The sequence below is a fragment of the Mobula hypostoma genome, chromosome 1 (assembly GCF_963921235.1).
Source record: "Mobula hypostoma chromosome 1, sMobHyp1.1, whole genome shotgun sequence".
In the NCBI taxonomy this organism is placed as follows: domain Eukaryota; kingdom Metazoa; phylum Chordata; class Chondrichthyes; order Myliobatiformes; family Myliobatidae; genus Mobula; species Mobula hypostoma.
This window is the reverse complement of record NC_086097.1, coordinates 231,555,428-231,573,184: the sequence shown is the minus strand read 5'-3', so window position 1 is coordinate 231,573,184 and position 17,757 is coordinate 231,555,428. Positions and strand designations below refer to the sequence as shown.

The 17,757-nt window shown below is 41.0% G+C and overlaps 1 protein-coding gene across 2 annotated transcripts in view; it reads right to left on the bottom strand.

The window, feature by feature from the left end:
- Nucleotides 1-350: 350 nt before the first annotated feature.
- The window catches only part of mib1 (MIB E3 ubiquitin protein ligase 1), a 169,733-nt gene continuing 152,326 nt past the window's right edge, over nt 351-17,757 (bottom strand). Inside the window, exons 19-21 of one of the 2 annotated variants that reach the window (XM_063065926.1) lie at nt 13,011-13,124; nt 7,498-7,598; nt 351-3,888 (exon numbers count right to left, since the gene is read on the bottom strand). In XM_063065926.1, the coding sequence (XP_062921996.1) occupies nt 3,748-3,888; nt 7,498-7,598; nt 13,011-13,124 (356 nt within the window). In that variant the 3' untranslated portion in view covers nt 351-3,747. The remainder of the gene's footprint in view (nt 3,889-7,497; nt 7,599-13,010; nt 13,125-17,757) is intronic. The other variant, XM_063065933.1, reaches the window with a different exon arrangement.

The following is a 17,757-nucleotide window of genomic DNA, read 5'->3' as shown; positions in this document are numbered from 1 at the left end:
TGGTCACTCTTACCCTAGGGGCCTCTCACGACATGATTGCTAACTAACCCTTCCTCATTGCTCAATACCCAGTCTAGAATGGCCTCCACATGTTGGTTCAGAAAGCCATCTCACATACATTCCAAGAAATCCTCTTCCTCAGCACCCTTACCAATTTGGTTTACCCAATCTATATGTAGATTGAAGTCACCCATTATAATTGCTGTTCCTTTATTGCACGCATTTCTAATTTCCTGTTTAATGCCATCCCCAACCTCACTACTACTGCGAATGATGGATAAGTGTTGTGCCCAAGTTATGATTCAAATGTTCTTCCTCCTTGGTTTTTAAAAATCAGGCAGGTTAACCAAAAGATATAAATGACATTTTATTTCTAAAGCTTTGACCTGGTTGTGCAATTTTCATTAAGAAGCACAGTTCAGACACTAAACAACATAGCAAAAACAATGAGCAGTGAGACAGTTTGGTCAGAATTTACCTCATAGAAGGCGAAGTTCTTTAATTCCCAGTCCTAACCCACTACATTAATGTTGCAAGGAATAAGACAGAGGAAATTTAATTCATGAAGGAAACACTGCTTTAAAAGCAGACAAATTTCTTTTCAAAACAGAGACAAACAAGGCAGTTAACAAAAGGGTAGAAATAAATTCAAAATGTCAACTTATCCACTAGTAATTAGCTTTTGAATGTTTAAATATTTGGCAAAAACAAGTATTTTCAGGCAATTTGCATGAATGCTACAAAAACAACATTATTACTATACATAACATAATCAATAGGCAGTAAGTTAACGACTTAACAACTTTACACGCAAGTTCATTCTGTCACAAAATTAATGCTAATCATGTATGAAATTCCAAAGTATAAGCAACTAACACAAAAAAACTACAGCATCAAATCCTTAGGCAAAATTCTAAATGATCACGAAGCAGTTATCCTTAGTTCTTGGTGTATTTCACTGCTAGTAAATAGCTTATGAGGCAAAACAAACCTGCAATTGCAATCAGTACAGCATAAGTTGCAGAGTAGAAAATGAACAAAAATTTACAGTTGTGAAGTACGTTTCACCTAAATGTGAAGTTATTTGACAATCTTTTTGTAAGAAACAGAGCCAAGTTTGTGAATTATGATTTCCCTCAAATCTACTTGGTTACAACTCATCATCACAATCTTTCCCCTTCCCCACCCAACTAACCCTTTGACTTCCATCACTCCAGTTCCACTTGGGCGTACTAGGAACACTGATTTTAATCAATCAAAAACGTATTCAGGTAGTGTGAATAATTGTTGAAATGCTATATTATTATTGATAACTTTCAATGACAATAAAGGCAGAACTGTAATCAAGAGATATTTACAGATTAAATACAGTGGTTTTCTGATCTTTAAGCTAACAACCTAGGAGTCAAGAACTGAAATTTGGAATTATTCATTTCAATTATGAGTTGCAGTTAGAGAAAAAAAGTTCTTGTGCAAACCTTATTTCAATTTTTTCAACATTTTAAGTTCAATATATTTGTACAATTTAATGAAGTGAAATAGTTAAATCATTCAACCATTCTGAAAAACAATTATGAGTTGTATTGTAGGATAATCTTAAAAACTTTTAAAAAAACCTTAATCATCATGCAGGCTGCAAATTTCTCAGAAATGACAGAGCAATGAAAATAGTTTTACCAAGACACAGGAGGCCCAAATAACCAAATAGTGAAAGAGGCTTCCCTGTACATTTTCAAAATAGGAACACTGAAACTATTCAATCTGATGATAGGTATTCAACTGGCATTCAGAATTGCTATTGTGGATGAAGGAAGCCATAAACCTTGCTGGATTTACTTTATCAATGTGCCAGTGCCATGTTTACTAGAAAAACATGATAGAGACGTGCATATTCCAGAGATTTCAAAATAGAAATTATTTAGCAATTGTGTATTTAATTTATCTACAATGTAATTGTAAATAATTTCAGTACTGTTTCAAACGCTGTTACTGATCCAGATCCCTCACCTTTCCTTCATCGAAGCTATTTTAATTCAAATTTAACCTGGAATTGGAACTTCAGAATTACTTTATTCCATATAATAAAATTTAGAAGCTCATTGTATTGAATCTCCAAGATGCAATATTCATTTCTACAGAAAGATGGTGCCAACAGTATTATAGCAGCTTTTCTTTGCAAATTATAACTGCATTTAAGACAATGGATGGGACAGACAGCATATTCAGTTGATTTGGAGCTAAAATGTTTAAATGGCATCAACATACAAAATTCAAGAGAACAAGTTTGTGGGCATCAATAAACCACCTTAAACCTAATTTTGCATAATACGTTCCTTCAAAAATTCCCTTTCTTTAAAAGCACTAGACCCATAACATAACTAACATACAAGATGGTTCGTAATTAAAGTTACTCTATATTTCAGCAATCCAGCAATGCAAATATGATTGGTGTATGCATTAGAGCACACTTCAAATTTTTTTTGGATGTGAACTGTTACCAAGCACAGAGGCCGTCGCTCAAAGAAAATATGTTTTTTATATATCTTTATGTGCCTAAACCCTGTAAGAATGAAGACCATGATTACAATTTGAACTAGTGTATACCAATATGTCCAAACATGCAAAAATATAGAATCACTTGCTTCCCAAATTAACAATATATTCACAATTAACAATTTCAACTAGTTTATAAATGTAACATTAATTTCTGTCAGTACAAGGCCCAAACCATTTAAAACCTATCACTGAATGGCAAGTTTTCAGCTGCCTTTTACCTATCAATTACTAGAAACATCTCATTCCCTCCCACCCCCAAAATCACCTTTTGCAGCACAAACCAAACATAATTGGTTTTGGTTTTTATTTAAAACACTACTATTTTAATATTTTCACAAAATTTGATAAATGATAATTTACCAAAGGTGCTACTAAAATAAGACATCCTAATCATGCTCTTCTAGTTGATAGACCCTGCAAATTAAAGGGGATTTTTATAACGGATGCCAGCTTTATGGAGAAAAAAGGTGAGAATTCTGCAGTATTAAAATTAGACAGCATAACAAGGTACATTTTAACAACTTAAAATTCCCAATCCTACCCAGGATAGCACCCTATTAATTGCTGAGGTATTATTCTCCTTAAAACAGCACATTTTAAACACCTGTATTCCAGATAAAATAGATTAACTGGATCGCAAATTTTAAACAGATTTAATTTCATGTCTTTTTTTAAGATGAATTACTGAGTTGCAGATGATAAATTTCCAGAAAATTAGCCTCTGCTGAATTAAGCACATCTGTAACAGAAATATGTTTGCAAACCTAAACACATTTAAAAGAACTTATGCATATACCTTGAATTTGTTAAAACAAATTTTAAAAATTACCAAGAAAATCTTTAACTCAGAAGTTATATCTTGTTCTTGATCAGACAAAAAAATTGCTATTTTCCTACTGTAGCCAAGAGCATTTAAAAAAAATCAACTGCAGGAATGCAATTGGAGCTAGGTTGAGAGCTGATACCAACCATACAAACCAACTCAACATGTCACCTTGATGATTGCTTATAAAGAACTGTGCATATAAATTGTCAAGTTCCCATAGTGTAACATTATAACATAGAAAAGGCTACAGACTTTATGATCCATCCATGATACTACAAACAAAAGGGCTACCAAAAATAATTTACTCTGGACTATGATACAGGTGTAGTGCTCTGTGTTTTGTACTCAGACAATACTTTCTCAGTTTAATACAGTAAAATCCTGCGTTCTATGGCTTTGCGGCAGATAGGACATTCACTCATTCGATCACCACAAAGCTGACATGTCCCATGTCCACAGAGGAAAATCATGTTCTTCAAACGATCTAGGCAAACAGGGCACATAGTCTGAAACAAATTACAAATCAAACACTGTTAACTACATGTTCTGCTGAACATCAAATACAATTCATTTTAGCAGGAAAGCACGGTAATGTCTTATTTTCACACAGATGATTTTATTGACATGTAGTGGCATTCCACTAAAATGAATGTGCCTAACAGGAATTTTGTCACATGCAAATACTAATCATGAAGGCTGTATTAGGTAATCATTCAAGGTTTGAACTTAGTACCTTCCTCAATTTCCTATTTTCACAGAACTAAATAAATTTTCATTTTATATGCAGTTTAAATGCAATGTACAGGAAGAAACAAAGAGGTAAACACATAAACAGTCAAAATATTTTCAACAAGCTAGTAGAACCCACTTCCCCATACATAGCTGGATTTACCTTGTATCAGGATTTAAGGGGAACAATAGGTAAGATTTTGCTGCAATCACTCCAAATCCAATCTTACTTAATCTGAATACAAATGACTATTTTTGCTGGTATGAAAGGCCCTTAAGTGCACCAATAAAGCCCTGAGCCGTGGGAGGGCCTTCTCTATGACACAATGGAGAAACCCTACCTGAAACCCTGCTGTCAGCTTTAATACCAGTCAGCTGTAAAAGCTATTGGGGCTTTAAAACAGTTTGGAATGCTTCCAACATTATAAAATATTTAGAAATTAAGAAATAGAACCAATTATGTATTTCAAGATTAATGCTTTTAAGAACAACTAGAAATATTTAAAAATAATACGTCATTAAAGACAAAGACCAGAAAGACTCAGTGAGTTAAATTCCAGACCTCCAAATCTGATTATGTATGCACAGATGCTATAAATTTCATGGCTTTTACCAACAAAATCTTATTCTTACTTTATATCACAGCATCTTAAAACCCTTAATAATATACAAGGGTCAGTGAAAGATACTGAAAAAGACACACATTATGAGCAGGGCTGGACTTTAGGCAGGGCTAGGCTGGGCTGCAGCCCAGGGGCCTGAGCAGCAGAGGGGCCCAAAATAGGTAGCCATCATCATGGCGGACAAAAAAAAATACAAGGGTGGAGCACAGAAAAGAAAAAAAGAAACAAGAAAAAGAGGACCATGAGAAAGAAGCATTAAAAAAGACACTGAAATTGACAGAATTTTTTAAACCTGTTCTCGATAATGCAGCAGTACCATCACTCTTGTCACAGTCTGAGACCGGTGGACAAACGGAGACTTGTTCAACAGCTTGTGCCAGCACCAGCACCAGCGTTAGCAGAGGTCCACCGTCCTTGCCACAGTCAGCAGCTGACATTGAAGAGGCAGAGAGCATGATTTTGGGATTCCTGACCACAGAGGCCTCCGAACAACTAAATCGGGCCGCCATTAACGTTAACACTACTGAGGATCCTTACAGCACTGATCCTGCTCGCTGGGGAAAGGAAACGTTAGATGATTCAGTCCGAGCGTACTGGGCTATGAAAGTCCCAGTGTCCTGCCAGAATAAGGATGTGGATATCAAAGCTTCGGAATGAGTATACAAACAGCAGAGACGTTTTTTCTCCAAATTTCACTTCAAACGCAAGCTCGTAAATGTTGAGTACATATCAAGGCAATGGCTCTTATATTCCCCTTCCACCGGCTGTGTGTTTTGTTTTGCATGCTGCATCTTCAGTGATGGTAACTATCAGTCCATCTTTGAAATTGGCTTTAGCAACTGGAAACATGCCGCTGAGCACATAGGAGAGCATGAAAATAGCGAACACCACAGGAAAACGATACTGACCTACGTTACACTAGTGTCTGACAGCGGAAGAATAGATACAGAACTGCAAAAACAGTTCGAGTCAGCGTTTGTCTACTGGACCCACGTATTGAGAAGAGTGTTGGTGGTTGTGAAGTTTTAGGTCGAGAGGGGACTGGCTATCCGAGGCTCCAGTGACATATTTGGCAGGCCTGATAATGGCAACTACATAGGCTCAGATCCACAATGGGACAGGACAGGCTGAGTCATCTTACTCTAATGTCACTTGAAAGTGATCTTGTTCGGAAACTGGACTTTAGTGATCTGATCAAGGATTTTGCTGCAAAGAAATCCAGAAGAACTAGTCTCTTGGCCTTTTTGTCTCTCATTTCCATTTTACTTTCTCAGAACACACGGTTGAGAAAAATACCTAGAGAAAAATGCTTTGGCGTTGTTTGAGAAATAAGGCCTATGGCAGTGGATCCCAACCACCAGGCTGCAAAGCACGTGCTACCGGGCCGCAAGGAAACTATATGATTTGACGATATGAGTCAGCTGCACCTTTCCTCATTCCCTGTCACGTCCACTGTTGAACTTCAATGCACACGAGGTTATTACGCACGCGAAGTCATCAGTGACCCAAGACGCAAATGACCCAAGACATGCAAAGGAATGGGTCCGTGACCCATTTGTGAATGTCCCCGGTGAATCATCCATGTCAGCGCGGGAAGAAGATCAACTCCTCGAGCTTGCAAATGATGGTGGGCTGAAAAGTATGTTTGACGTAACATCTCTGCCGGCATTCTAGATCAAGGTCAAGGCTGAATATCCTGAGATAGCCACGAAAGCACTGAAAACGTTGCTTCCATTTCCAACATCATATCGCTGCGAAGCAGAGTTTTTTGCAATGAATGCAAGGAAAACTGAATTGCAGAATAGACCGGACATAAGGAACCCCCTTTGAGTATCGCTGTCTCCTAGGACCATATTGTTGCAGGAAAACAAGCCTAGAGCTCCCACTGATTCAGCGGTACTGGTGTGTTGCAATGATTTTATATGTTCACATGAGGAAAATATGCGCTGCGTGTTTAACATCCAAACGTTACTTAAAATGTTATGATGCTATTGCCTTATAAGTGACTTATAATTCAGTGGTCCCCAACCTCTGGGCTGCGAAGAATGCAGTGGTACAGCGGTAGCCAGAACGCACCCAGCACACCTTTAAGAAAAAAGCTGAAATAAACAAGCTAATTAATTAGCTGCCGCCTAGCACGTAAATGTCGGCCCACGTCAGAGGCAATTGCCGAAAAAAACATTTGATTCCACTGGGTTAAACGAGTTGACCAAGAAATAGAATACAGAAATAGAAAAAATGAGTTACAGAATTTTAAAACTGGAGCACTTGCACTCAAATTATTAATGAATGACTAGCAAATACATCCTTGTGTTTAAATAATGCCTCTAGCTGTATTCCTGTGCTTTTTTAAAAATATCAAATCTGAATGAAATAACTCTGATTCCAAAATTTGCGAAGAGGATTGCATTTATGAGGTAATCTATGTCTCATAATCAGGGCCGGATTTATTTTTTTCTATAAATCCATGCCACAACTTCAGTGTAATAAATTAAGTGTTTCCCCCACTCGCCAAACTCCCAATAATTACCAAATTAGAACAGTAATCTGGAGAAATCTTTAAGAACTATTATTCTTAAAAAAGAAAAAGATCTAAGATGAACTTGGAGTGGACACTAGTTGTTTGTATTAATCATTTCTGAAAGCAGATCTTATTAATTTAATCTGCACTGCATTTAAAAATTGAGCATTAGATGTTTGGATTCTGGTTTTTGAAACGAGAAATTACAATGAGATCCAATCTCATTCACGGTAGCATTTTACCTGCTCCTTGATATCCTGCAACTGTTGCTGGAGCTTCTGTACATCAGCATTGACATTGGTATTGTCCTTGTCTCGTTGAAGGGGAGTAATATTTCCACTGCCTGCAATACAAGAGTCCATTTTTAATGATAAAAACCACAGAAGTGAGCATTTTACTGAATAATATCATATTTGACATTATTGTAAAGGAGTTAGGTCAACTGCATTTATGGTCTCACTCACTTTCAAGTTGTTATGCTATGTAGTTCAATCTTTGTGGTGATAAAGAGTCTCTGTCACATGCTCAAAATCCTTTAAACTCACCAGCTATCATGCCACATTAAACAAAATAAAGTCTAATGAAAGCTTTCTGCTGTTTCAACTCACCATTATAGCCATAGAGCACTAAGCACATAGCTACAGGTCCTTCGATGCATCTAGTTTGTGCCCAATTTTGCCTAGACTCATCAACCCCCAGCTGCTTGATAGACCACCATGACCCTTCCATCATGTACTTATCAAAATAACCATTATAATGCTATTTTACAAGCATTACAGAGACATTTTAAGATATTATACCTCAATATATTTCTGAATTATTACTAATACCTGGCTGTTGCAATAGGGTGCTACGTCAACGCTTCTCACAAGTTATTAGTCAATTATTCCAATAGCGGACTACTCTTCGCCACAAGTGCAAGTTGCATAGTAATCCTTCTCTGAAATTTCAGGATGCATTCTCAAGAACAGTGTGTCAATTTCATTAAGTATAAAGGGATAATAAGACTGTAAGACATAGGAGCAGATTTAAGTCATTTGGCCCTTTGAGTCTGCTCCACTGATTTATTATCCTTCTCAACCCCATTCTTCTGCCTTCAGGCATCTTTGATGTCCTTGATAATCAATAACCTATAAACCTCTACCTTAAATATACCAAATGACCTGGCCTCCACCGCTATCTGAGGCAAAGAATTCCACAAATTCACCACCCACTGCCTAAAGAAATTTTTTTCTCATCTTTATTCTAAATGGACATCCCTCAGTTCTAAGGCTGTGTCCTCTGGCCCTAGGCTCCCCCACTATCGGAAACATTCTCTCCACATCCACTCTATCTAGACTTTCAATATTCGATAGGTTTCAATGAGATCACCCCTTATTCTCCTAAACTCCAGCAAATACAGGCCCAAAGCAGTCAAACGCTCCTCATATGTTTACCTTTTCATTCCTGGGATCATTCTTCTGAATCTCCTCTGGACTCTCTCCAATGCCAGCACACTCTTTCTTAAGTTGTGGGGCCCAAAACTACTCACAATACTCCAAGTGAGGCCTCATCCGTGCCATATAAAGCTTCAGTATTACATTCTTACTTTTATACGTTAGTGCTCTCAAAATGACTACTAACATTGCATACCACCAACTCAACCTGCAAGTGAACTTTAGGCAATCCTGCATGAGGACTCAAGTCCCTCTGCACCTCAGATCAGTAAATTTGTGGATAACACCATGAATGGGGATGTAATGGACAGCAAGGAAGATTATCATGGGTTGCAGTGGGATCTGGACCAGCTGGAAAAATGGGCTGAAATATGGCAGGTGGAGCTTAATGCAGACAAGTTTGAGATGTTGCACTTTGGTAGGGCCAACAAGGGTAGGTCTTACACAGTGAACAGTGGTGCACTGAGGAGTATGGTAGAACAAAGGAATCTGGAAATACAGGCCCATAATTTATTAAAAGTAGCTTCACAGGTAGGTAGGGTCGTAAAGAAAGCTTTTGGCACATTGGCCTTCGTAAATCAAAGTATTAAGTATAGGAGATGGGATGTTATAACGAAGTCGTACAAGACATTGATGAGGTCTAATTTGGAGTATTGTGTAGATTTTTGGTCACCACCTACAGGAAAGATGTCAATAAGATTGAAAGAGTACAGAGAAAATTTTCAAGGGTGTTGCTGGGTTTGGAAGACCTGAGCCATTAGGGAAGGACTGAATAGGTTAGAGCTTTATTCTTTGCAACATCGAGTGTCGAGAGGAGACTTGATAGAGGTATGCAAAATTATGAGGGGTATAGATAGGATAAATGCAAGCAGGCTTTTTCCACTGAGTTTGGATGGGACTACAACCAGAGGTCATGGGTTAAGGATGACAGGTGAAAAGTTTAAGGGGAACCAGAGGGGAAACTTCTTCTCTCAGAGAGTCATGAGAGGGTGGAACAAGTGGAGCATGCAAGCTCGATTTCAACGTTTAAGACAAGTTTGGATAGGTACATGGATGGTAAGGGTATGGAGGGCTATGGTCCTAGTGCAAGTTGATGGGAGTAGGCAGAATGTTGTGCACTTGATTTGAGACATTCCCGGCCCTGGCACCTGGGAGGCAACGTACCATCTGGGTGTCTCCTTCACATCAACAGAAACTGATTCCTGCTGCCCTATTTAATATACCCTTAATCACCACTGCACTCTCCACTTCTTCCCACTTCCTTTCTGAATCACAGAACCTGACAGGTCATCTCCCCTCAACAGTATCCTGAGTAGTATACTTAATATTGAAGGGAATGGCCGAAGGGAATGGCCAAAGGGGTGCACTGGCTACCTGTTCCCTTTCCCTCTCCTGACAGTCACCCAAGATTTAAGAAAGAAACAATGTAACTAAGTTGTATGCACAAACAAGCTTATTGTCAATACCAAATCCCTCATTTTGCTCATCTAAATTGCAATTGAAGCAACACACATCAAAGTTGCTGGTGAACGCAGCAGGCCAGGCAGCATCTGTAGGAAGAGGTGCAGTCAACGTTTCAGGCCGAGATCCTTCGTCAGGACTAACTGAAGGAAGAGTGAGTAAGGGATTTGAAAGTTGGAGGGGGAGGGGGAGATCCAAAATGATAGGAGAAGACAGGAGGGGGAGGGATGGAGCCAAGAGCTGGACAGGTGATAGGCAAAAGGGGATACGAGAGGATCATGGGACAGGAGGTCCGGGAAGAAAGACAAGGGGGGGGGGGACCCAGAGGATGGGCAAGAGGTATATTCAGAGGGACAGAGGGAGAAAAAGGAGAGTGAGAGGAAGAATGTGTGCATAAAAATAAGTAACAGATGGGGTACGAGGGGGAGGTGGGGCCTTAGCGGAAGTTAGCAAAGTCGATGTTCATGCCATCAGGTTGGAGGCTACCCAGATGGAATATAAGGTATTGTTCCTCCAACCCAAGTGTGGCTTCATCTTTACAGTAGAGGAGGCCGTGGATAGTCATGTCAGAATAGGAATGGGATGTGGAATTAAAATGTGTGGCCACTGGGAGATCCTGCTTTCTTTGGCGGACAGAGCGTAGATGTTCAGCAAAGCAGTCTCCCAGTCTGCGTCAGGTCTCGCCAATATATAAAAGGCCACATCGGGAGCACCGGACGCAGTATATCACCCCAGTCGACTCACGGGTGAAGTGTTGCCTCACCTGCAAGGACTGTTTGGGGCCCTGAATGGTGGTAAGGGAGGAAGTGTAAGGGCATGTGTAGCACTTGTTCCGCTTACACGGATAAGCGCCAGGAGGGAGATCAGTGGGGAGGGATGGGGAGGACGAATGGGCAAGGGAGTTGCGTAGGGAGTGATCCCTGCGGAATGCAGAGGGGGGGGGAGGGAAAGATGTGCTTAGTGGTCGGATCCCGTTGGAGGTGGCGGAAGTTACGGAGAATAATATGTTGGACCCGGAGGCTGGTGGGGTGGTAGGTGAGGACCAGGGGAACCCTATTCCTAGTGGGGTGGCGGGAGGATGGAGTGAGAGCAGATGTACGTGAAATGGGGGAGATGCGTTTAAGAGCAGAGTTGATAGTGGAGGAAGGGAAGCCCCTTTCTTTAAAAAAGGAAGACATCTCCCTCGTCCTAGAATGAAAAGCCTCATCCTGAGAGCAGATGCGGTGGAGACGGTGGAATTGCGAGAAGGGGATGGCATTTTTGCAAGAGACAGGGTGAGAAGAGGAATAGTCCAGATAGCTGTGAGAGTCAGTAGGCTTATAGTAGACATCAGTGGATAAGCTGTCTCCAGAGACAGAGACAGAAAGATCTAGAAAGGGGAGGGAGGTGTCGGAAATGGACCAGGTAAACTTGAGGGCAGGGTGAAAGTTGGAGGCAAAGTTAATAAAGTCAACGAGTTCTGCATGCGTGCAGGAAGCAGCGCCAATGCAGTCGTCGATGTAGCGAAGGAAAAGTGGGGGACAGATACCAGAATAGGCACGGAACATAGATTGTTCCACAAAGCCAACAAAAAGGCAGGCATAGCTAGGACCCATATGGGTGCCCATAGCTAAACCTTTAGTTTGGAGGAAGTGGGAGGAGCCAAAGGAGAAATTATTAAGAATAAGGACTAATCCCGCTAGACGGAGCAGAGTGGTGGTAGAGGGGAACTGATTAGGTCTGGAATCCAAAAAGAAGCGTTGAGCTTTGAGACCATCCTGATGGGGGATGGAAGTATATAAGGACTGGACATCCATGGTGAAAATAAAGCGGTGGAGGCCAGGGAACTTAAAATCATCGAAAAGTTTAAGAGCGTGAGAAGTGTCACGAACATAGGTCGGAAGGGATTGATAAAACAGTGTCGAGGTATGCAGAAACGAGTTCGGTGGGGCAGGAGCAAGCTGAGACAATAGGTCGGCCAGGACAGGCAGGTTTGTGGATCTTGGGTAGGAGGTAGAAACGGGAAGTGCAGGGTGTGGGAACTATAAGGTTGGTAGCAGTGGATGGGAGATCTCCTGAGCGGATAAAGTCGGTGATGGTGTGGGAGACAATGGCCTGGTGCTCCTTAGTGGGGTCACGATCGAGGCGTAAATAAGAGGAGGCATTGGCGAGTTGTCGCTGTGCCTCGGCAAGGTAGAGGTCAGTACGCCAGACTACAACAGCACCCCACTTATCGGCGGGTTTAATAATAAGGTTAGGATTAGTGCGGAGGGAGTGGAGAGCAGAGCGTTCCGAAGGAGTGAGGTTGGAATGGGGACAAGGTGCGGTGAAGTCGAGACGGTTGATGTCCCGTCGGCAATTAGCGATAAAGAGATCCAGAGCAGGCAGAAGACCAGAGCGGGGTGTCCATGAAGAAGAGGAGGGTTGAAGACGGGAGAAGGGGTCATCTGTGGGGGTGGAAGAGTCCTTGCTGAAGAAGTTGGCTTGGAGACGGAGATGGCGGAAGAAAAGTTCCGCATCATGGTGAACACGGAACTCGCTGAGGTGTGGGCGAAGGGGGACAAACGTGAGGCCCAATTGATTTCATTTACACAGTTAAAATTACAGTCCACTGGTGTAGATGATGTCACACCAGTGAAAATAGAATAAAGTTTAAGTACAACAGATTCTTCAGATGCTGGAAATCCAGAGTAACACAGACAAGATGCTGGAAGAACTCAGGAGGTCAGGCAGCATCTACGGAAAGAAAGAGAAAGTCGATGTCTTGGCTGAGACTCTTTCAGATTCAGCCTCATTTATATACCACACAAATATCAAGATTTAAATGCAAAGGAGATCCAAAGAAAATAAAAAATGGATTGTGTTAAGAATTAACTCACTAAGATCATCATTGGAATCTTCCGTACCTTTCCCACCACAACACATGATAAAAGGCACTCTTCGTTCCACAACTGCTCTGCATTGCACACATTTTTTCATCAGGCTTGCACAATCTGAGAAAGTTTTAAAAAAATGATCCAGTTAACAATTTGTATATATATTACCATTTACAAATACTTACAAAATTGCAATTAGTTTGAAAATGCATGTGTTAACAGCAGGTGAACAAGACAACACCAGCATGTGATCATTTTAAAAATGGCTCGTAAGTAGATACTAGACCCTTACCAATGTACTTATCAGCCCATTATTCATTCTACAGAGTTATTGGAGACTTAGTTCATGTCAAATTTATTGTCCCAAATCCCACCACCAATCAGGTTTCAATATATAACTAAGCTACTTAAAAGATGAGCTCAAGGTTAGATCAGCTTCAGTGGTGTTTGAAGGGTGGATCACACTGTCCTTAGATTTTATACGTCTAAATGGAGTAAACGTACTAATTTCTACTGACAGAGGGTGAGTAGTCTAAACTATGATATTAGTAATATTAATGATATTGACATGACCTTTCAAGTTCAGAATCTTTATTGTAAAGCAACTGTTTCAGTTTGAGCACATATAGGCCTTACCAGCAATTTAAAAACTTTGGCTCAATTGAAATCTAACTTCTGAATATAACTGGAAACAATCCTGTGATGCAGAAATAGGATTCATAACTTACACAAAAGGAGACCACAATGATGAGTAATTGAGAGATGGCAACATTATAACTACATCACCCTAAGGACATAGGTAAAAGGTCTTAGTGAATTTGCATAGATTGTCTCTATATCTTCAAATGAAGTGGGGTCTTCACGTGCATTCCAAGGAACACAATGAAATAGTATGAATGAAGGGTGACATTATTTACTGCCTCCCTTTTCCTCCTACTGCCACAGAAAGCAATGATTGTGCTCTTGTAAATGATAGATAATGAAACTTACAACAGTCAAAGCTGCCTAAAGCAGAGGTAAACAACAGGAATTCTGCAGATGCTGGAAATTCAAGCAACACACATAAAAGTTGCTGGTGAACGCAGCAGGCCAGGCAGCATCTGTAGGAAGAGGTGCAGTCGACGTTTCAGGCCGAGACCCTTCGTCAGGACTAAAGCAGAGGTGCTAGCTAGTTAAAGTTTTTCAGCAATTTCATGTGTGGACCATATTTGGATATGCCTTTCACCATGTGTAAAACCCCATCTTATTGCTGATCTTCATAAAGTCCAAGTTCAACGGGAGGAAAGTAAAACTAAGCACCACAGTAGGTAGTGGCTAGCTCAACGTTATCACCGGTTAGGGTGTTGGAGTTCAATTCAGACATCATTTGTAAGGCATTTGTACGTTCTCATTGTGCAATGTGTGGATTTTCTCTGGTTTCCTCCCACAATCCAAAGATGTACCAGTCAGTAGGTTAATGATCACAGCAAATTGTCCTATGAGTAAGTTTAGGGTTAAATTAGGGGGTGCTGGGCAGTGGGGCTCAAAGAGCCAGAAAGGCCAAGACTGCACACTATCTCTAAATAAACAAATTAAATAGTCATGCACATGTAATCAATTCCCAAATGGCCGCAGCAGGAGTGTTCAAGCAGCTGCACCGAGAATCTTTCAGACTGATACTTCAAACATTATTCAGGTTTGATCAAATGACACAAGAACAAGCAGACAATTTTCATCAGAGCTTGGGGAAACAGGAACTTACAATAAAAACACATGCATTGAAAAAATAAACATATTTTCATTGCTTCACTCGAGACCACCTGTGGTTTGGAATTCATTGTGCACAGTTACATTAGATTAAATGCTCTATATCACAACTCCAAAAAGACACAAGTGTAAAAAAAAATTGAGTCACATTTTGGGAGGAATGCAACTTCCTTTACAGCACTGGTCCTTCCAAAGTGTGAACAAAGTTGTGATATAGAACATTTAATCTAATGCAACTGTGCACAATGAATTCCAAACCACAGGCAGTCTCGAGTGGACAGAGGGCTTGGTTGTTGGTATTGACGAAAGTTCAAGGTCAGATGCAGGACTGGAGGAACCATAGAACTAGAGCTTGCAAATTAGATATCAAGGCAAATTCTAGGTGGTACAGTCAGGATTAGACCATTTAAGTAAGAAATTAGAAGAGCTGAAAGAAGGCATCAGCCTTAACTGGCAGACAAGCTGAAGGAAAATTCTAAGGGATTCTACAGATATGTTAAGAGCAAAAGGATTGCAAGGGACAAAATTAGTCATCTGGAAGATTAGAATGGTATTCTGCACGTGGAGCCAAAAGAAATGGGGGAGATCTTAAGTGGCTTTTTTTGCATCTGTATTTACTCGGGAGACTGACAGAGCCTACAGAAGTGAGGTAAGCAGCAGTGAGGTTGTAGATCCTATTTAGATAACAGACGAGGAGATGTTTGCTGTCTTGAGGAAAATCAGGGTGGATAAATCCCCAGGGCCTGACAAGGTGTTCTGTTGGATGCTGTGGGAGGCAAGTACAAAAATTGCAAGAGCCCCTAGCAGAGATATTTAAATCATCCTTAGCGACAGGTGAGGTACCAGAGGATTGGAGGAGGCTAATGTTGTTCCACTGTTTAAGAAAGGCTCTAAGAATAAACCAGGAAATTATAGGCCAGTGAGCCTGACATCAGTAGTGAGAAAGTTACTGGAAGGTATTCTAAGGGACTGGATATACGAGTATTTAGATAGACAGGGCCTGATTAGGGATAGCTGTATCTAACCATATCTTATGGAATTTTTTTTAAAGGAAGTTACCAGTGTAACATGCTGTAAGGTTTCACTGCTAATGTAACGGTCCCTCTGCAATGTTCCACTGCTAATGTAATGGATTCTCTGTAGCAGCAATGTTTGGGTTATGACTAGAGACAACAGGGCTTTGGAATGTATGTTATCCAATGGGAGAAATGCTAGCAACACACATCAAAGTTGCTGGTGAACGCAGCAGGCCAGGCAGCATCTGTAGGAAGAGGTGCAGTCGACGTTTCAGGCCGAGACCCTTCATCATAGTCCTGACGAAGGGTCTCGGCCTGAAACGTCGACTGCACCTCTTCCTACAGATGCTGCCTGGCCTGCTGCATTCACCAGCAACTTTGATGTGTGTTGCTTGAATTTCCAGCATCTGCAGAATTCCTGTTGTTTGCGTTTAAATTCACTACTGCGAAGCCTCTTCCGGTGATGCCTACACCGAAGAAGTTTAGATCCTCTCTAGTCCTGACGAAGGGTCTCGGCCTGAAACGTCGACTGCACCTCTTCCTACAGATGCTGCCTGGCCTGCTGCGTTCACCAGCAACTTTGATGTGTGTTGCTTGAATTTCCAGCATCTGCAGAATTCCTGTTGTTTGGGAGAAATGCTGTTCTTTCTTGTGAGTCTGGAAGAGATTTTCGTGGTCTTTTGTCGGCGAGAGAAGAAGGAGGAAGACGCGTGTGGAAAAAGCTGGCAGACCACCAGACAGAGTGGACTGGGAGCGAGGGTCCGAAGTTGATGAAGGCAAGGCAGTGGATGTTATCTACGTGAACTTCAGCAAGGCATCTGACAAGGACCCGCATGGGAGATTGGTCAAGAAGGTTCAGCCACTTGGCATTCAGGATGAGGTAGTAAACAGCATTAGACATTGGGTTCGTGGAAGAAGCCAGGAGTGGTAGTAGATGGTTACCTTTCTGACTGGAGGCTTGTGACTAGTGGAGTACTGCAGGGATCAATGTTAGGTCTGCTGTTGTTTGTCATCTAGATCAATGATCTGGATGATAGAAACATAGAAAACCTACAGCACAATACAAGCCCTTCGGCCTACAATGCTGTGCTGAACATGTACCTACTTTAGAAATTACCTAGGGTTAGCCATATCCCTCTATTTTTGACAATGTGGAAAACTGGATCAGCAAATTTGCAGATGACACCAAGACTGGGGGTGTAGTGGACAGCGAGGATCTGGACTAACTGGAAAAATTGGATGAAAAATGGCAGATATAATTAATGTAGACAAGTGTGAGGTGTAGCACTTTGGGAGGACCAGCCAGGCTAGATCTTACACAGTGAGTGGTAGGGTGCTGAGGAGTGTGGTAGAACAAAGGGATCTGAAAATACATGTCCGTAATCCACAAAGTAGCATCATGGGTAGACAGGGTCGTAAAGAAGCATTAGCCTTCAAAGATCAAAGTATTCAGTACAGGAGTTGGCATGTTATGTTGACGTTGTACAAGATGTTGGTGAGGTCTATTTCAAAGTATTGTGGGCAGCTTTGGTCACCTACCTACAGAAAAGATGTAAACAAAAGTTGAAAGAGTACAGAGAAAATTTACAAGGATGTTGCTAGGTCTGGAAGACCTTAGTTATATGGAAACGATGAATAGGTTGGAACATTATTGCCTAGGACATAGAAGATTGAGGGGTGATTTGATAGAGGTATACAAAATTATGAAGGGTATTTGCTGGTTGTTCGTTGTTTCCAACAGTGACGTTGAAACCTGTGCAAAAGGAGATTTATAGTGAAAAAGTTCCACTCTCTTGGCCTCAAAACTCTTGGTCCAATAGTACGAAAAATTGTCACGACTGAAGATTTCCTCAGCTGCAGTGGATGGCCATGACACCTTCTGTGTCTTATCATGCCCTTCACTCTCCACAAAGCATTGCAGTACCAGCTTCTTGGCCATTGTATCTTGCAGTTGATCTCATCCGCCCAGTCTGCTGGAACTGGCTTCA